The sequence below is a fragment of the Gossypium hirsutum genome, chromosome D11 (genome assembly GCF_007990345.1).
Source record: "Gossypium hirsutum isolate 1008001.06 chromosome D11, Gossypium_hirsutum_v2.1, whole genome shotgun sequence".
Classification (NCBI taxonomy): domain Eukaryota; kingdom Viridiplantae; phylum Streptophyta; class Magnoliopsida; order Malvales; family Malvaceae; genus Gossypium; species Gossypium hirsutum.
Genome location: NC_053447.1, coordinates 14,268,239 through 14,287,254, shown reverse-complemented (window position 1 = coordinate 14,287,254; position 19,016 = coordinate 14,268,239). Strand labels below are relative to the sequence as shown.

General features: G+C 33.6%; 2 protein-coding genes across 2 annotated transcripts; one reads left to right on the top strand and one right to left on the bottom strand.

Moving 5' to 3' along the window:
* Window positions 1-941: 941 nt before the first annotated feature.
* LOC107912591 (sm-like protein LSM5) lies at window positions 942-2,704 on the top strand. The gene is made up of 4 exons (XM_016840835.2): window positions 942-1,209; window positions 1,307-1,430; window positions 2,290-2,362; window positions 2,461-2,704. The coding sequence occupies exons 1-4, from the start codon at window positions 1,176-1,178 to the stop codon at window positions 2,491-2,493; spliced, it is 264 nt and encodes an 87-aa protein (XP_016696324.1). The 5' UTR covers window positions 942-1,175; the 3' UTR covers window positions 2,494-2,704.
* Window positions 2,705-8,058: 5,354 nt separating this feature from the next.
* LOC107912592 (3-ketoacyl-CoA thiolase 2, peroxisomal) lies at window positions 8,059-11,671 on the bottom strand. Its single transcript, XM_016840836.2, has 14 exons — window positions 11,362-11,671; window positions 11,204-11,280; window positions 10,958-11,042; window positions 10,745-10,871; window positions 10,518-10,616; window positions 10,343-10,413; window positions 10,150-10,257; window positions 9,976-10,053; window positions 9,767-9,899; window positions 9,583-9,679; window positions 9,076-9,199; window positions 8,865-8,973; window positions 8,546-8,629; window positions 8,059-8,285 (listed from the first exon to the last, which is right to left on the bottom strand). Exons 1-14 carry the CDS (start codon window positions 11,449-11,451, stop codon window positions 8,203-8,205), a joined length of 1,365 nt encoding a protein of 454 aa, XP_016696325.1. The 5' UTR covers window positions 11,452-11,671; the 3' UTR covers window positions 8,059-8,202.
* Window positions 11,672-19,016: the final 7,345 nt, after the last annotated feature.

Below are 19,016 nucleotides of genomic sequence, written 5' to 3'. Positions count from 1 at the left end.
CTTGGCCTGAAATGGATTATCAGTTAAGATCAGGGTCTCAAAATCATCATATTAGGCCAATAATGCATTTAAGAGCCAAACTAAGCCAAACAGCAGATTTTGGTTATAATTTGTGATGGATTCTTCATTGTAACAGCATGTTTGTATATACCCCCATGAATGAAGGTTTTTAAACAGCAACGTGTACCAAAGGAACATGTAATGTCAGAATAAATGTAAATGTTTATTCCAGAAACAGTGTTAGCATGTGAGCAAACAGATATTTTAGGACACTTGAAAATCCGGTGGGGACAAAGACAATGACCCCAGTTTTTGTCTCACTATGCAAGATAAAGAAGAGATGCCACATAGGGCCATAGTAGTTAGTTGTTCATGTTAATGTAATAATATGATGTTACAAGAAATTTGAGGCCAATCTTTGCACGACTTTCAACCTCTCTAATTATCATTTTCCTTTCTCACAGGGAAAGGGGGAGGGGGACTTGTCTTACAAAATTTTGATGGAAGATGGGGTGAATCGACGTGTCACTGTGTTCACCATTGCCTAAATTGGGTTTTCGTTTCAAGTGTTCCTATATTTATGTTGGGAGAAGAATGCAGATGAGAGTGAATCGAGGAAGCAAAGGGATAACGTACATCATGGAATGTCTAGATATATTCTAGAACCTTGCACATTTTTTATATAATTCAGTGATAAACTTGCGTGGGTTTCAAGTTGATTGATATAAGATTTTATGTTTAATCTCTCATTGTAATATAATTGTTCATTTATATAAAAAAATCCAAAAATTTCAATCATGGGGAAGAAGATCATGTTTTGGACTTGTCTTACAAAACTAGAAACGAGACAAAATACAATTTTCTGCCAAACATTTGATAGCAAAATCGTTGCCAACGTAATGTCAAAACAGGAAGAAGACATGAAAAAGATAGTTCGGTGAAATCTTGAAATAGTCGATGAGCTATGAATACAAGAAAACTTGGACCCAGAAATCCAAAATTGGAGCCTGTTGGGCCAACTGAGCCTGTTTGATCTTATCACTAGGATATTTTAGTCATTATAAAAGATTGTAGCCCTTTAAAGAAGAAAACAGTGTTGACAAATTAAGCTCAAAATTGGAGCTTTTTTCTTCTTCTTCTTCGATTATTTTTCGCCGGAACTCTCTTAAAAAGCAATGGCAAACAATCCCTCGCAGCTTCTTCCGTCAGGTGACTTTTTTTACCCCTTTCTGGTTTTTTCCTTCACTTTCTCGAGAAAATCAGACAGAATATCAATTTGGGTTTCTGGTTTTTTTTTCCTCTGCAGAGTTGATAGATAGGTGCATAGGGTCCAAAATATGGGTGATAATGAAAGGGGACAAGGAGCTCGTGGGTACTCTTAGAGGCTTCGATGTTTACGTCAACATGGTCCTCGAAGATGTCACTGAATAGTAAAGTTCTTTCTTCCTTCTTTTCTTCTTTGAAGGTTTAGATTTAGATATTTCAGCTCAGACTTTCCCTGCAATGTTTGACTTTGTTCTGTACTCTAGGGTTTCTCACTAGAGAAAAATGGGCTACGAAATTAATGAGAAAGATATCAAGTTGTCTGGGCATTATTAGTTGTCATGTTTGTATCAGTACTTTGGGTAACCTCTATTTTCCCCTTAAATTACTTAAGAGTTCAAACTTTAAGCTCAGGTTGAAGTAAATTTCCCATGATTTGAAGCTTTACTATTCATCTTCTGGTTCAAATGTTGAAATTATTTGGAATCTGCAAAAAGTGAGTATGGCTTTTAAATTTGGGATAGAGTAGGTTTTCTACTCTCTTTTTTCTATGCCAATTGATACCTTGTGGTGGAATTAAGGTTTTTCAGTCATCATTTTCGTTACTGTTAATGTTGTGTCAGTAAGAATCCTCATTGTTGAAGGGACATGTTGAGAAATAATTGTTTTGGTCTGAAAATCCGCTTGCTTTGCCAGCCGCATGGCTCCTTTTTTTCATTTATGTTTCGTCCTGATTGATCTTCATAGTGGTTCGCATATCCTTTTACTAGGTGGTGATGGTTATTTCTTTTGAGAGTGACAAGATGTTTGGTTTGCTTTTTCTCACATTGACTTGAAAATAATAGTGCTATACAAGAATATGCATAATATATATTTCATTTGACTTTAATGACTTAGTAACATGTCTGCCTCATGCTCGACCGCGTGCATAAGTGATTCTCGAGTGTTTGCCCCCCTTAAATAGGATATCCCTCATAGAATGTGCTGATGTCATTTGCTTCTATGCTTCTTTTTTGCATATTACAGTGAGATCACCACTGAAGGAAGACGGATCACAAAGCTTGATCAAATTTTGCTTAATGGAAACAACATCGCCATTGTAAGATTTTGTTTACACAATTTGGATTACCAGAAACCAAAGGCCACAGATTATAACGGTTTCAAATTTCTTATACTATTTCATTTTGTGCAATGCAGTTGGTCCCAGGAGGCTCACCTGATCCCGAATGAAAGTGTTAGCTCCTCCATGTTTCTTTTAATGTTATTAATTCCTGGCCATATTCTCAGTTTTAGTGAGAAATCTGGCGCAGAACTTAATTAGTTAACTTGGATCACTGTAAGATTCTCGAAATTTGGTGGTAGGGCAGAGTTGGCAACATTTACTGTCATGGTTAATGATTGATTATGCTTATCATAACATTTCAAATGCTTTTAGGTCTAATGTCACTTTATTGGTCCATCATCCTTGTTAACTAGTATTATATTTGCTTAGACGGATTTAGCCTTAAGAATCAAGAAGAGCCAGGTTTGGCATTGTTGCAGTTAAGCGCATTGATGCAATTAAAGAATAGTATGCTTTTACTTAAGCATGGGGTCTCAATGCTTCTGCATTCTGGGGGATATTCTTTGGCAAATAAGTACATGTTTTAGGTCAAATTTTGCTATTGGTCTCATAAGTTGTGGATTTATTTCATTTTTTTAATTTTATCATTTTTAGTCCCTATGTTTCTTAAATTTGAAATTTTAATCTTGACTCAAAACGGTAATTAAAAGGGTAAACTACCAAAATAGTCACATTTGTTTATCTCATATTACATTTTAGTTACTTATGTTTATATTTTAGTCACTGAGCTGTTAATTGCCGTTAACGGTGTAACGGTAAATTGAATTGACACGTTAAATCATCATTTCAAACAAAAATTTTAAATTAAATTATACAACTGGTCTTCATATTTTTTCGTTTTGAGTAATTTAATTTTTTATTTTATGTTCTTCTGAACTTTTTTTTTCCATTCTCTTATGATTCTCTCTTTGTTTTCCTCCCTTCTCTATTTCTTTAATGTATTAAATAACAAATAAATATAAAAAAGGTTGGTCTTAAAATACAAACTAAGCTTTAATAATGCAAGCAACAGAAAAGAACTCTCTAAATCCTTAAATGAAATGTATCATAAGTAATATTAATATAGAATAAATTATTCTGAAAACAAAGGTAACCCCCCAAAAATAGGTAATAAAAAAACTCAAGATATTATCTTCCTTTCCAAAATTAAATCAACTTTTTTCCTTCCCATTTTCTTAGACTTTCTCAGCATCCAAACACCCCAAAAAGGTTAACGTAAAAAATCACAAAAAAAAAAACTTGCCAACGATTTTATTGAGGGTTTTGATATAACAATCAATTATTTCCTGCTTAGTAGCTTTTTCTTCATTGAGTTTATCTGTAACGATAAGTCAATGCTCATAATCACAATTTGAAAATAATTGGGTCATTTCAGTTGGCAGTTGGTTGCTGAAGTTCGACCCAAAGTTGAGTAGAGGGTAAGAAGAGTTTGCGGAGAGATTGACGCGGCACCGGATGGAGGTGAAACGCGTCGGGGCGAGAGGGAGACATTGGACGACGTGAGAAAGAGGGTGATGAGAGAAGCGGAGAGAAGTGATGGGAGGAGGATGAGTGATGGATTTGGAGGATATGAGACATTTGGGTAGGAAAAAGGATAGAGTAAGGTGACGTGTGTGTCATGAACCATAGTTCAAAACCCGTGACCATGGTACAAAATGCATCTTATGGAGGTCTATCATTTAGATAAAGATCATTTGACCCACGAGAGCTGGTCCGATTCAAAGAACTGTTGAAGAAGTCTATCCGTTTAAAGCTTGAGTGACCCAATGATGCAAATATGGAAAGTTAGGCTACATTGGTAAATAGGGAAACTAATATTAGAAGATGGATAGGAATAGTATCTTGTAAGATTAGATATGATTTGATTGTGTAATCTTGTAAATCTCTTGATTGAAGGGATAGGCTTAATCTCGTTTGTCGATGTAACTTAATTTAGACAGTCGATTTTGGGGAGTTCAACTATAAATAAAAAGCATCCTCTTCACTTATAAATCATCCATTCATCCATTGTATTTTTTGAGAAATTAATACAATTCAGAGTATTTACTCAAATACTTCTCGTGCATAAATTTTCTGTGGCTATTCTACTCTTTTGAGTCTTCTTTTGATTCGTGTTGCTTCCACTATATAAATTGATGCATTGGAAAAATTATTTGTGACTCCTTACTTTGTGGTGGTTAGGCTGACTTAGGCATGTTTGGAATGAAATGATCGCCTAAAATCGCATGAATTGCGAGACTAAAATTCTAGCCCCGTGACAGTGGTATCCGAGCCTGGGTTGCGAAGGCACCGTCGAGATGTCGAAAGAAGTTGCTGATCAGAATGAGTCAAAGGAGACCCATTGGTGGGCCAAAAAACTAATTCCATTAAAGGAAAAGTTGTCGGCTGTAAAGGAACGAGTGGCTAATCTCGAGGAGCCCATGAAGACGTGAAGGAATCACTCGAGGACTGGCGGGAACAATCTAGGGACTATGTGATGATGTCTCTTGATTCCAATGTGGAAAATGTATAAGAGTTGTTAAATTACACTAGGAATAAGCTGACGGAGAAGAATAATGCTCTCGAGGCTATGATGATGACTTTAAAGAAGGAAACAATGGCTACGACGAAAGCTTTGAGCACAATAATAGATGAGCTTAATGGATAGCTTGCCTTGTGTCGAGCAGTCATGAGTAATGGAGTGTCGAGTGTAGCATTCAATTGTGAGGTAGATGTCCCGAAGCCGAAAGAGTTTACGGGGACAAGGTCTGCATACGATGTGGGCAATTTCTTGTGGAGAATAGAGCACTACTTCCGTGTGCCAAAGGCATCATGGAGGATGTGATTAAAGTAAACACTAATTCCATGTTTCTTATTGATATTGCGCTTTTTTGGTAATGAGACAGGTCCACAGATAAAAGGCATAGTGAGATTAAGACGTAAGAAGAGTTCTATCATAAATTAAATGGGCAGTTTTATCCAGAATTTACCGAGGAAGCTCAAGAAAAGTTGTGATGGCTTACGCAATGAGGTACAGTGGGGGAGTATGTTCGAGAGTTTAAGAAACTCATGCTCCAAATTTCAGACGTGACCGAGATTGAAGCGTTTCTTGCTTTCAAGAATGGGTTAAAGTCGTGGGTCAGACAAATTGAAACGAAGAGGTGTCTAAGAATTGTCGAAAGCTATGACGGTAGTGGAGTCCATGGTCAAGCTGGGTCTAGGAAAAGACAAGTTTGAGTCTTCCAAGTCTGAGGAAATAGGTGTATATGAAGGGAATCACAAGGAAGATAATGGCAATGGCAACGACAATGGTGGTAATAGGAAACTATGAGTTGGGAAGAGGAAACCCAACAAAAATAAGAGCAATATCAAATGCTTTCTTTTCGACGATTCATATATGTTGAAGAAATGTCCGAAGAAATTTGTGCTTTCTGAGAATGACAAGTCTAAAGGTAAAGTCGTGAGACTTGGGTCGAGCGCAAAGAGTGCCGAAGCTAAAGAGCCTGAAAATGAGAAGAAGCTAGTGGAGTGTTTCTTGTGTCATGGTCTGCATAGGTTGTGAAAATGTCCGAAGAAGTCTACTATCGAATAGGATGATGGGTTAGACAAAGTGCCCAAGAAACTTGGGTTGAGTGCAAGGGGTGTCGAATCCAAGAGGTCAAAGAGGAGCAAGAAGAAGCCAGTGAAATACTTTTTGTGTCGTTGTCCGTATGAGTTGTGGAACTGTCCAAAGCAATTTAAGTTCGTCGTGGTCAAGGAAAAGACAACATCGAAGCTTGTTGAGTCATCGAAAGGGCTTTCACCCAAGGAAGAGGTGATTCTGACATCAGACTTAAAGGAAGAAGTAGTGATGGAAACATTGAAGCTAGGACCAATGAGGCTCAATTCGAGGAAAACAACAGAGTTTGCTGAGTGGCGAGGTTTTCACCCAAGGAAGAGGTGAGTTATGCATTGGACTTAGAGGAAGAAGTAGTGATGCAAACTTTGAATCTAGGATCAATGAGGCTCATTTATGTTGATTCATCAGATGAGCTACCACCAATAGGCGAGATCAGTTGTGCATCAGACTTTGCGAAAGTGGTGATGCAAACTGAAAAGTTGACTAGAGTAAATGTTGTGAGTAAGTTACATTTCGAACACTTTGGTAGTGTTTTGCATTCTAACTTGTTGGCTTGGCAAGAACACAGTGGCCCTCTCAAAGTTCTTAAGAGAGGAGGGCGAGAGACTGTGGACATGCCGAAGCCTAGTGGTGAGAATCAAAAGGATTCCGATCAAAGCGAGTCAAAATGTGGGCAAGTGAGAGCCGTGGCTTCTTACCGACGAGATGTACCAACGAGTGAGACGATTCGAGTTAAGAGGCGATGAAAGTCGAGGCAAAAGTTTCAAAGGAAGGGACGACTCGATAGTGAGGTTAGTCGGGAATGAGCCAAGGTGACGAAAGAGTTCCGAGGCGAATCAAGTCAGTGGCATTTCGAAGGCGCAATGAGGGTGTTGTAAGAATAGGTAGGAAGAATGTCACGGGCCACAGTTCAAAATCCGTGGCCATCGCATAAAATGCATCCCAAGGATGTCTATCGTTTAAATAGGGATCATTTGACCCACGTGAACTGGCCTGATTCAAAGAGCTGTTGAAGAAGTCTATCCGTTTGAAGCCTGGGTGGCCCAATGATGCAAATATGAAAAGTTCGGCTACCTTGGTAAATAGGGAAACTAATATTAGAAGATGGATGAGAATAATATCTTGTAAGATTAGATATGATTTGATTATGTGATCTTGTAAATCCCTTGATTGTAGGGATAGACTTAATCTCGTCCATTGATGTAATTTGATCTAGATCGTTGGTTTTGGGGGGCTCAACTATAAATAAAAAGTCTCCCTCTCACTTCTAAATCATACATTCATCCATTGTATTCTTGTATTCTTTGATAAAGTAATACAATTGGAAGCATTTACTCAAACACATCTATTGCATAAGTTTTCTGAGGCTATTTTGTTCTTTTGAGCCTTCTTTTGATTTGTGTTGCTTCTGCTATATAAATTGGTGCCTTGAAGGAATTCTTTGTGAATCCTCACTTTGTAGTGTTTAGACTGACTTAGGCGTGTTTGGAACGAATGGATCGTCTAAAATCGCACGGATTACGAGATTAAAGTTCTAGCTCTGTGACACATGAGGGTGGATGTAGCGGCACATGTAAGGGTTTGTGCCATGGTGAGTGAGAGATTGAATTTGATGAGAGTCGAGAGTGTAAGAGAGTATAAGTTGAGAGAGGGTTTGTGCCATCCTATTTGATACATTAAAAGAATTGGGGAAGGAAGGAAAACAGAGGGAGAAACAAAAGAGAATGAAAAAAAAGAGTTAAAAGAACATAAAAGAAAAAAAATTAAATTGCTTAAAACAAAAAAATATAGAGATTAGTTGTATAATTTAACTTACAATTTTTGTTTGAAATTATGAATTAACGTGCCACATCAGTTTATCATTACACAGTTAGTAACAATTAACATAAATAACTAAAATGTAACCTGAGGTAAATAAAAGTGACTATTTTGATAATTTACTCTAATTAAAATATTATAACTTTTTTGGGAGTATTATATGAAAATAATAAATTAATACAATATTATGTTTGTTGAATAAGATTTTGATTTTAGAATTTGAAAAGTAATGAAATTGAAATGATAAATATAGATATTCAAATAACTTGTAAACTTTATTTTGATTTTTCAAAATGAAAGCTTTGACAACTCACAAACAACTATCTAATCATGGGAAAATGGAAAGTCATATATTTAATACAAATTGTAAGGTAGCAACAAGCATATCTATGGAGCATCCTTAGTTTTTGACAGCTCGAGCATTGCAGAGTTCATCAACACAGTCTCCCCTTTCAAAAACAGCTGCTGCCCCCATTCCAGTTCCTGCAATCACAAACACTCCAACTATTACCTTTCTTAACCAGATAAAGACAGAAAAAGGAACCAGTCTACACGTTTCAGTTCAATTGTTAACGGCAAATGAAGTCAAATCACTGATTGCAAAAACAATTACAAGCTACAGTTGACCATGTTATCCCATTAAAGGCAACTAAGCCTCACTCCATTAGGTGCTGCCATTAAACTTGTTCCGATTCTTTACTTGGACTAAGGAGGGAGGGAGGGAGGGAGGGAGGGAGGGGTACCTATGCACATTGAGATCACTCCAAAGCGACAGTCCTTCCCACGACGCTTCATCTCGTACAACAGAGTTCCAACACAGCGAGCACCTGATACAAAAAAAAAAACGGTATATATCATAAATTAATACCAGACCCTCCTCAAGATCAAGCTTATCCTCTGGAAAGGTTTGAACAGGTAATGTAGTATTTGTCCAGACGTACATGTGTTTGAAGAATATCATACATACACACGAATTCATCATAGGTGTGCATTTTGGATTCTTCGTACTTTTCATTGTTTGCTTTTCATGTATTTATTTATTACAAATTGTGAAATTTGTACCTGTAACACCCAAAGGATGCCCAAGGGCTATTGCACCTCCATTAACATTGACCTTTTCACGATCAAGCCCCAGTTTCTTACAAGAGTATACGAACTGAGATGCAAATGCCTGATGAAAAAAAAAAATACATATTGCGTACTTAGAAAAGAAAGAAAAATTCAAATGAAATTAATCTTCAACATGAAATTAACTAAAAAAAAAATCTACTACCTCATTGATCTCAAACAAGTCTATATCATCAATCTCAAGACCTGCAGACTTGACTGCAGCTGGTATAGCAACAGCAGGACCGATGCCCATCACAGCAGGATCTACACCAACAGCAGCAAAGCTTCTACAAAATGGAGCATAGGAAAGCAGAGTGAGGGCCTCATCCTTTTAAGCTACCATATGAGTAGAAAAGATAACTGATTATCAAGTGCAGCAAATATTCCTTCTCCTTTTCTTAAAAGGCTTTTAATCTCTAAATTCGGTAAACTTGATAGGCACTGCGGGGTTATTTACTTATTGTCTATTTTTTCCCCCTCAAAGCCATAGCTTCTTTAACTGTTCTTTTGCAGTCAAGTGACAGAAGTCTAGAACCATATCATCAGTGATCTCTACTACTATTTCGGTAAATGAATGCAAAATGGAGCCATCATCTACCTGGTCACTAAAAGATAATGTAGAATAGCTAAGATAAATGAGCCAAACTCAACTTGGAGCAGTTTTCATTACCTGAAAACACCAAGGATTGGAAGTCCTTTTTGCAGCGCCAAACTTCGCTTCATAAGTAGGACCGCTCCTGCACCATCACTCACTTGGCTAGCATTTCCTAAGAAAAAAATTGGAACACAAGTTTTCATTCAATTACATAATGTTCTTGTCAGAGTTTTTTTTCACAAATTTCATCCGTATATACCAGCAGTTGTGGTTCCATCCTTCTTAAATGCAGGCTTTAACTTGGCTAGACCGGCCATGTTTGTGTCTGGGCGGATACCATCATCCACCGAAATTGTGACTGCCTTCTCTTCTCCAGTTTTAGGATCCACAATCTTTGCAGATTAACAATGTGAGTTAATGAAATATCATAAAAACACTAAACCGGAATAATTTACTACCCGAAATTACCTTCGTGGATACAGGGACAATTTCTTCTTTGAATTTACCAGATGCTGTTGCAGCAGCAGCACGTCTATGAGATTCGACCTATATTATGTTTACAAAGGCGTTTCGGACAAAACAAAGATTTAAGTTTACATAGGTAGGTAATGGTATATTCTAAAGGAAAACCAAAGAACTTACAGCAGCCTGGTCTTGCTCTTGACGTGTCACACCATAGCGTTGTGCGACATTTTCGGAAGTAATGCCCATAGGAAGAAGACAATCCCGGGCTTGGGCAAAGCTCTTTACCTGTAAAAATAAATGCAGTTGCATATTAAGAAGTTAATGTAAAACATATCCAAAATAGTGAAAACAAGCTATGTGTTTTATATACCTTCGGGTTAACCTTGCTTTGATCAGGAGCACTACCATTAGTTGTCATGCTCTCAAGTCCAGCACCAATGCCTACATTGAAAACCAAGAAGGTTAATACAGGATCCGAGGTGAAGGTCGCTCGAATTGAATCTTTCTTAGCATTCAAATATGTAGATCAGATAAAGCATCCTTACCAATATCATAAAATCCTGCTTTTATGCAAGCAGCAACATCGGCAACTGCTTGCAGGCCCGATGAACATTGCCTGTTGACAGTTCTAATAGGCACCGTATCTGGTTGTAACAGGTAACTATGTTAGCAACATTTACATACAAAACAGGCATAGTTAAAAAATGGAATTCAATGAAAACAAACAGTTAAAATCTCGAAAAAGAAGACGGATTTGAAAGAATAACTATACCAGGGAAACCAGCATAGAATGCTGCCATCCTACACTCCATTGCTCTTTGTGAACCAGGTGCCAACACTGTACCAACAACTATATCCCCCACTTCACTTGGGTTCAGCTTTGTTCTATCAATCACAGCCTGCATCGAGACTTAACTTAAGATGGGAAGCAAAAGGAATGTGATTTCAAAGACAACTGAACTTAAAAAAGCCAAGGGCATTTAACCTTTAAAACAGGGGCAAGCAAATCATCTGCAAGTGAATCTTTGAAGCCTCCACGCTTTGCTTTGCAAATTGCAGTGCGACATGCCCTGTGTAACAACGATTTCCCCCTCTTTAATACCAAAATTAATCGATCAAAGAAACACATAAAATATAGATTTTTTTTCCTACTAATTCCTTTGGATTAAAAAAAAGAGAGTATATAATTTGGATAACATGATACAGATTATTTGAATAGTAAATAACTTACGCAACAATCACAACATCATCCCCAAAAGCAGCCGTCCGGTGATAGGCAGCGCTATCCCCCGCCGCGCAGTTTGAAGGCTGATCAAACGAAAACAAAACCACTTTCAGAATAATAGAAAGAACCAAAAAATTCCAAAGAAAGAAGAAGATGAAGCATACAAACAGAATAGCAGCAGATGATTGATGAGATTGAGAAGAGGGTTGTAAATGATTAAGCAAAACTTGTTGTCTGTTGATTGCTTTCTCCATTTTTCTATCAGAGTCTTTCCCTTCTTTTCTGTCAAATCCTTTCACTTCGGTTACTTACTTTCCTCTCCAATGGAAATGCAATAATGGGTTAATATAATACTAATAACTTAAATACCGTATATTGTCTGTTTCAGTGACTTTGGGGGCAGGTTGGGTCAACATTTTTAGCAGCCTTCCAAAATTGCAAGCCATCCAACAACCAATAAGAATTTGGGATCTTAGCTTAAGTTTGCTTATCAATTTTGGTTCTTTTTATTTTAATTTTCTCTCTAGCTTGGCTTTGTTTGAACATTGAAATTATCCACCTTTTTTTCAATTGGACGGAAGGGAGGGATATTTTTTATTAGGAACTAAATTATTGGTTTTGTCATTAAATTATTCAAAAATTTTCATTTTAAAAATTTTCGTTTAAATAACTACACTATTAAAATTGATGCTTGTTAACCGGTAAGGTAATTAAAAGAAAAAGGTTATGGTTGAATGAGGAAAGAGAGGGTATTTAGGTTTGGTTAGATATCTCTTTGGAGAAAAGTAAAATGGTTAGAGAAGAAGGGATCAGCATGTAGTGTCTATGAGCTATTTGCATGGTCCCTTTGCTACGTGTCTTAAGATTGTTGACGTGGAAATTTAATTTGATACTCTCAACAGTACAGTGATATGACATCTTAGGGTGAGACATGTTAGGATAACTAGCAATCAATTACTTTACGCCTCGATGTAGTCCTCATATAGCCTTAGTGGAGATGCATAGTTCTAAAGCTCGCTAAGCTGTGGTTCCATTGGGATACACCTGTCAAGCTCTTCATGGGTGCTCTATGAGGTTCACTACACAAGGTATAACAATTGTTATATGGCTTTATCTGTTTGCATTGTCTACACCAATCAAAAGCTCTCTTTCCCACCCTGTTCTACAGTTTATTTTTTTTTCATGAAACAACTTTAAACATCACGAATCTACGAACTAAATGTCAAATAACTTTTTTTTTCTTCAATCTCCGACACTAACCGTGAAATGGACTTGGATCTAAGATATGTTCTTCTACTCATCGATGGATACTAATCCATTGTACCGATCATTGAATCGTTCAATGACTTAAATAAAAACTTTCGAATAGTTTAGTGATCAAATTGTAACTTGTTTTAGTTAAGTGACCAAAATAAAAACATACCCATGGTTTAATGACTAATGGTGTAATTTACCCTTTTATTATTGAATAAATTTATTGTCTTCTATCCATTTCTCTTATATTTTAGGGGTAATATATCATTTAGTACTTAAATTTGGCTTTGATTTTCAATTTGGTACCTTAATTTTTTTCCCAATTTGGTATTTGATTTTGGCTTCAATATCAATTTGGTACCCATACTAAAGAGCATCATAAGACCCAATAAATGTTTGACATGTGTGTTCTAGTGAAAAGAAACACTCGATTAGGAAAAAAAGAAGAAGCTTAAATATTAAATTAAATATTAAAGTCAAACTCAAGTACTTAACTGAGCTAAAAAAATTTAAGTATCAAATTGAATATTGAAATCAAATTTAGATACCAAATAGTAAATTAACCATTTATTTTATTTTTAGATTGATGTGGACTTGCTCATTATTATTTTTTAATGATCAAGACAACTTACGATTCAAAAAATCATCCCTCAAGTGTCAATTATTGTTATATAAAAAATGCATTACAATTAAAAAAATTCTTACTATAATCCCGACTTGAAAATAAAAACAATATTACTATAACGTAAGAATAATGTTTCTCGCAAGCAAAAGCTTTTTTCAAAAAAAAAAAATGTGGTCGGAGAAGGACTCTCCGTGTAAGAAAACGTGAAAAAAAATCCATTTGTCCTGAAGTCAGCCGAATATTACTAGCAAACAAATATATCTTATTTTTAATTTATTTATATACGACTACAGAGTTATATTTAATAATTTAAATATCTAAATTTATATATTGGAGCAAAATTTGTAAATATGAAAAGGTTTAATATAATATTTGGCATTTGAACTTGACATTTTTTCTCTTATCTTGATATTTATACTTTTTAGGGGTCTAATTTGGTATCTAATCTTTTTTTGTTCGAATTTGGTACTTGTCAAGCATTTTAAAAATTACTCTAATATACTAACAATGCTATTTTTTTGAGGTAGCAAAAATAATCAATGTATGATCGACATGTGATAGATTATATGATATTTTTTGTATTTTATATGTTCAATTATTTTTAGTTTTATTTAATTATTTATTTTATTAATTGAAAATAATAAATTTCTTTTTAATTTGAAATTTAAAAAACATTTTTTTCTTATTTATTATTAATTCGTTAAGCATAGCTCAATACCTATTTTTTAACATGAATTTCCTTTAATACTGACAATATTTTTATAGCGTAACAAAAAATTAACACCGTTAGTGTTTTGCGTAAATTTTATAATATTTAATAAATTTAGGTACCAAATTGAACCTAAAAAAAGTTTAGATAATAAATTAGGAAAAAGGGTACCAAGTTCAGGTACCAAATTGTGACAAAAAAAATTAGATACTAAATTTAAAAAAAATATATCAAATATCAAATATCAAATATCAAGCATATAAATATTGACATTAAATAACATTTTCCTCGGCCGAAAATGAACGGAAATGTGAATAAATATTGTGATCTTAAATTAAATTGGAATCAAATTTGGTAATGAGTTGGTTTAGATTTGAGTTATGCGGTCTCATCGAAAATGGGTTTCAAATTTTATTTGATTTTGTTTATATTTATAAATAGTTAACTCAAGTTTATTTTAAACTTGTTCATATTATTTTTAATTTTTTAAAATATGTTATTTTTAATTTGTTTATTTTTAATAATTTAAATATTATTTTATTAAATTTTGAGATAAATATCAAAACCATACATGAATTTTGATCCAATGTGTAATGTCATATATGAACTTTGATTTTGTGCAATTTTATACATAAATCTTAATTTGATTCAATTTTCACAAATCACTAACAACATGTCAACATTATTGAATTAACATCATTTTACATTGATATATTGCATACACAAATAATTATATTAATCCAATATGAAAATAAATGAATGTATTCGTTTTTTTAAAATGTGTACAATTGAATCAAAACCCAAGTTACATGTCTAGATATGAACCACGATTCAAATTTCATGTGTATAATTGCACCAAATCAAAATTTATATATAAATTTGATATTTATCTCTTAAAACTTTAAACATAAATGATAAATCTAACATCTTAGAATTATTTGTTTGTTATTCTGGTAAGGTTTTAGGATTTAGGTTTTTTTTAGGTTAATTTTAGTAAATTTTAGGAATTTTAAATTATTTTATTTCATTTATGTTTTTAATAATTTATGTATTATTAGTGTTAAATCAGACTCATTTCAAGTGATTCTTACCCAATGTAGGTCTGACAAAACATGGAGAAAGAATAGTTTGACATAGGCAATTAAAGTAGATTTTCACTCCTGCTAAAAATTTTTTCACCCCAACAAACGCAAGCAGATAGCTCTCCAGTCCAACGAACACAGAGAAAAGTTTGTTCACTGGAGTAACGCAACTAGATGTGTCCATGGTCTAGGCTGTGCCGAGGCCCAATTCCAAAAAAATTTCAAGCCTAGACCCACCCAAAAGCCCATTTTATTATTAAAAATTAAGAAAAAATATATTGTAATTGATATTTTATGTACTTTTATAATTAAATTTAAATTCTAAAAATATTTTTATTATTTAAATTAAATTTGGGCCGACTTGAGGTGCGAAAATCCTTGTCCAGACCGAACTTGACTCAGGTCAAGCTTACTGGGCCAGGCGGGCTACCTAACCCTTAGACATGTCTAGGCGCAACTACCTGAACAATTTTCAAGAGTTGTGATTTTTAGGGATCATAATAGGAAAAAAGAGACCTAAACTCAAGGGAGGAGAGGAGAAAAAGAGAAGCCGCCAAAGTCTTCAAGCATCAAGAATCAACAGATTTCATGGATTTTCTTCTTGTTTCCTTTTTCTATGACTAGCTATTGTTTTTATTTCATGGTGTTTTTCACTTTCTTCATGGACTAAGTTCTCTTTTCTAGGATTGAAATGAATTCCGTGTTTAGTTAATTAAATAAATTTTTATTTCCATATCTTTTTATTCTTAACAAATATTTGATTATTTATTCATTCATGTTCTTTATTGATAATAGTCTGACCAACTATTTATTTGACAAAACTTAAAGAAATCGAAAGAGAACTTTTTGTTTTAGGTCTAAAATGAATAACTCTTGATCTAAATTAGATGTGCCAATTCATGATTCGTAATTATGACAAGAATATGCTTGATCACCTTGAGTAACCGTAATTGGAGTTTATTCTTAATCAATTTGGTCTAAATTATTGGTATAGAAATATAGCTCAATAGTTAGATTAAATTAATTTTTTAATTGCTTGAAAAGGAATTAAGGAAAATTTAGTACCCATGTTAATAATCAACTCTATTAAAGTAAGTTGAGTGAAGATAGAACAATTAGCTAATACATTAGATGAAATCGTAATCCTAAATTTTTATTATTGATTGATTATTTTGTTTTAATTTGCTGTCTCATTTTTGTTTATTAAACTTAGTTAAGAAATTTTATTATCGACTTATTCGGATGTGTATTAGAGTAATATTTAGTGATTAGCGTTATAATTAGTAACAACTCTGTATAGGATTGATATTTTTATACTACTTGGATACATATACTTGCATGTGCGATATTCGACCAACAAAAAACTAATTAACATATTACTTAATATTTACATTATAGTATTATATATTATTATTTACAACATTTAATATAAATTTTATGTTTTATTTTTTATTGTATGCAACCTCTTTTTTTTTCTTTTTCTTTCATGATATTAATCCAATTGTAAAAACATCTCTCCGATTATTTTCAATTTTGATATTGAGCAAATTGATCTTTAAAAAAAATAGAGCAATTTAATCTCTATTAATTTTAAAAATGAGTAACTAAAAAAATTAATTGCAATCCATTCTAAATAATTTTAATTAATGTAATAATAAATTTAGTCCTCGATAATGTATAACCAAGGTTATAAAAACCCATATCATCTCCTACCTTAGAGACACTTAAGCAGCTCGATAAAGCCCAACTCATATGCCTCACTCACCCCCCAAAAACCAACTAGTCACCGAATTTAATTCATCACAAAGACATTGAGGTAAGAGGAATAGTTGTTAGTAGTTTGCAAAGTTAGTAACTTTACATTGTAAAGAGATATATAATATAAAAGATTTAAATAACAATTTTTTATGATTTGTATAATTGAGTCAGGTGCTTAGCCCACATAATATGTGGGTTTGGTGCAACAATATTATCTCATAACTTCCTTAAAAAATTTCAAATGTGATCATATTATCACGTAATTTTTTTAATTAGTTCAAATCAACAAACATAATATCATTTTCTACCTTAGTTTATATCTTATTTCCTACCTTTATTTTTCTTGCCTTACGGGCTTCTTTCCCGTCATGAGAAAGAAGGCTATCTTACCAAAAGTATTAGACTTAGACGTATCCAGCGGCAACCCCAAATAGGCGTTCATCTGATTATTAAGAGAGCCAATTAAATTCACCAACTCCTATCGATGGGATAATATAGCATTAATATCAACAGGACACAAAATATAGTTTACCATTAAGTCACCTCTCTCACTTACATTTACTCTGTAAATATGTTGTGGTTTGGTTTTGTACTTGCTTCCACCATGAATGTCTTGATGCTTGGTTGAGAATTTGAGACATAGTGGAGATACTACCACTTGAACAGAATAGTTGATATAGGCTCCATTGGTATGTACAATATGGTGATACTCATAACACTATCCTTCTCCACTTTGCTATACTTCTCTAATTTTCCATTCATTATTGCAATATTAATGGAAGATTTTTCTAGTCAAAGGGGCACATTAACATTTGCTATTAAAAGCTTGAAAAAGATTCAACTGTAATTTTACATCTTGTCTTTTGCAACTGTTAATAGCTCAAGCTCAAACTCCATTTGTGAATTTAGAAAAAACCCAATTTAACATATTACTAAACTTGGGATGGGCTGCTCTCCTGGACTGGTTTATTCCCTTTTCCCTATTTGCAGGTTGACTTTTGGACTTTCTTTTTGTGTAAAATTATTAGGGAAAAAAATAAAAATATAAAACAAATGTTAGGCATATGGGCGGACCAATCATTTAGTAGAAGCATTGAAAGATAAATAGCATACGTGTCTGCATATAAGCCGCTTGGTTACTCAATTAGCTGGTGCCACTTCTTAGCAATGATATAATAGGTAGAGAAAGAAGAGCGCCTGCCTTTTAATGTGCTCCATCGGCTTACAATAGAGTTGTAAAACATCTGCACATGCCACATTATCCCCATCTGCATATATTATGTTATCTATTGTTATTTTATCCAATTCTAAACCTCAATTATATATGTTTGCAGGCATAATTACAGATCAGCCATGAAACAACCAAGGGATGTTTAACACATATACCATATATTTGAATTAAGTGACCCAGATTCTTATTTAAATAAAACACAGGGGTAAAATAAAATAAAAGTAAAATCACTATGGAACTACATTTATTTTATTTTAGAATAAGATTTTTTAAACTTTATTAAACTCCATCTATTTGATATTGATTAGAATAAGGTGTTTCAATCTTACTACACTCCTATTAGAATATGGTTTTACAAGCCTATAAATAGACATAACCTACTCCTTTTGTAATTATTCGAATTCAACATGGTGAATTTTTTCTTTTATTTTATTTTAAAATAAGGTTTTTAAAACCTTATTAAACTCTATCTATTTGATATTGATTAGAATAAGGTGTTTCAATCTTACTACATTCCTATTAGAATATGGTTTTACAAGCCTATAAATAGACATAATCTACTCCTCTTGTAATTATTCGAATTCGACATAGTAAATTTTCTTCTCATTTGCCCGTGGTTTTTTATTGAAAGGGTTTCCATGTAAAAATTTGTGTGTTCTTTATTTTTATTTCTCTTTTCTTTGTGAAATATTGTCATTACCGACATTCTATTTTTACACCATACAAGATATGGAAGAGTTACTAAATTACTAAAACTTAACTGCTTATGGACTTCCTACCAAAAAAAAATTAAAATATGCCATGAATTTTTCCACATTTTGAATATTTAAAATTTAGTGATTATATTTTTATTTTCAAGCATCTAGCTTTTACTTTTCAAATTTTAATATTCAGGCTTAACTGTTAACACTATTTTTTTGTTAAATTTATTGGTGAGAAATTTTGAAAGAAAAGAAAAAGATTCACTTGATAGTAGAGTTGATCATGAGCTTGGTTCTGGTCGGGTCAGTGCAAAAATTAATGTCGATCCCGAAAAATTGGCCTAAAATTTTGCATAAGCTCAACCTGGATAAAAAATGCTAAACCTGAGCCCGGCATAGCCCACTCGTATTAATGTTTTTAGATTATTTTTTATATAAAAATAAATTTTAAAAATATAA

What these genes read in the sequence shown, in the direction of transcription:
- LOC107912591 (XM_016840835.2), top strand. Translation starts at nt 1,176, where the DNA reads ATGGCAAACAATCCCTCGCAGCTTCTTCCGTCAG. An exon ending in CTCGCAGCTTCTTCCGTCAG is followed by an intron (nt 1,210 to 1,306) that starts GTGACTTTTTTT and finishes TTTCCTCTGCAG; the next exon opens with AGTTGATAGATAGGTGCATA. An exon ending in CTCGAAGATGTCACTGAATA is followed by an intron (nt 1,431 to 2,289) that starts GTAAAGTTCTTT and finishes TGCATATTACAG; the next exon opens with TGAGATCACCACTGAAGGAA.
- LOC107912592 (XM_016840836.2), bottom strand. Translation starts at nt 11,451, where the DNA reads ATGGAGAAAGCAATCAACAGACAACAAGTTTTGCTTAATCATTTACAA. An exon ending in AGCAGGATTTTATGATATTG is followed by an intron (nt 10,414 to 10,517) that starts GTAAGGATGCTT and finishes TTTTCAATGTAG; the next exon opens with GCATTGGTGCTGGACTTGAG. An exon ending in AAAGCAAGGTTAACCCGAAG is followed by an intron (nt 10,258 to 10,342) that starts GTATATAAAACA and finishes TTATTTTTACAG; the next exon opens with GTAAAGAGCTTTGCCCAAGC.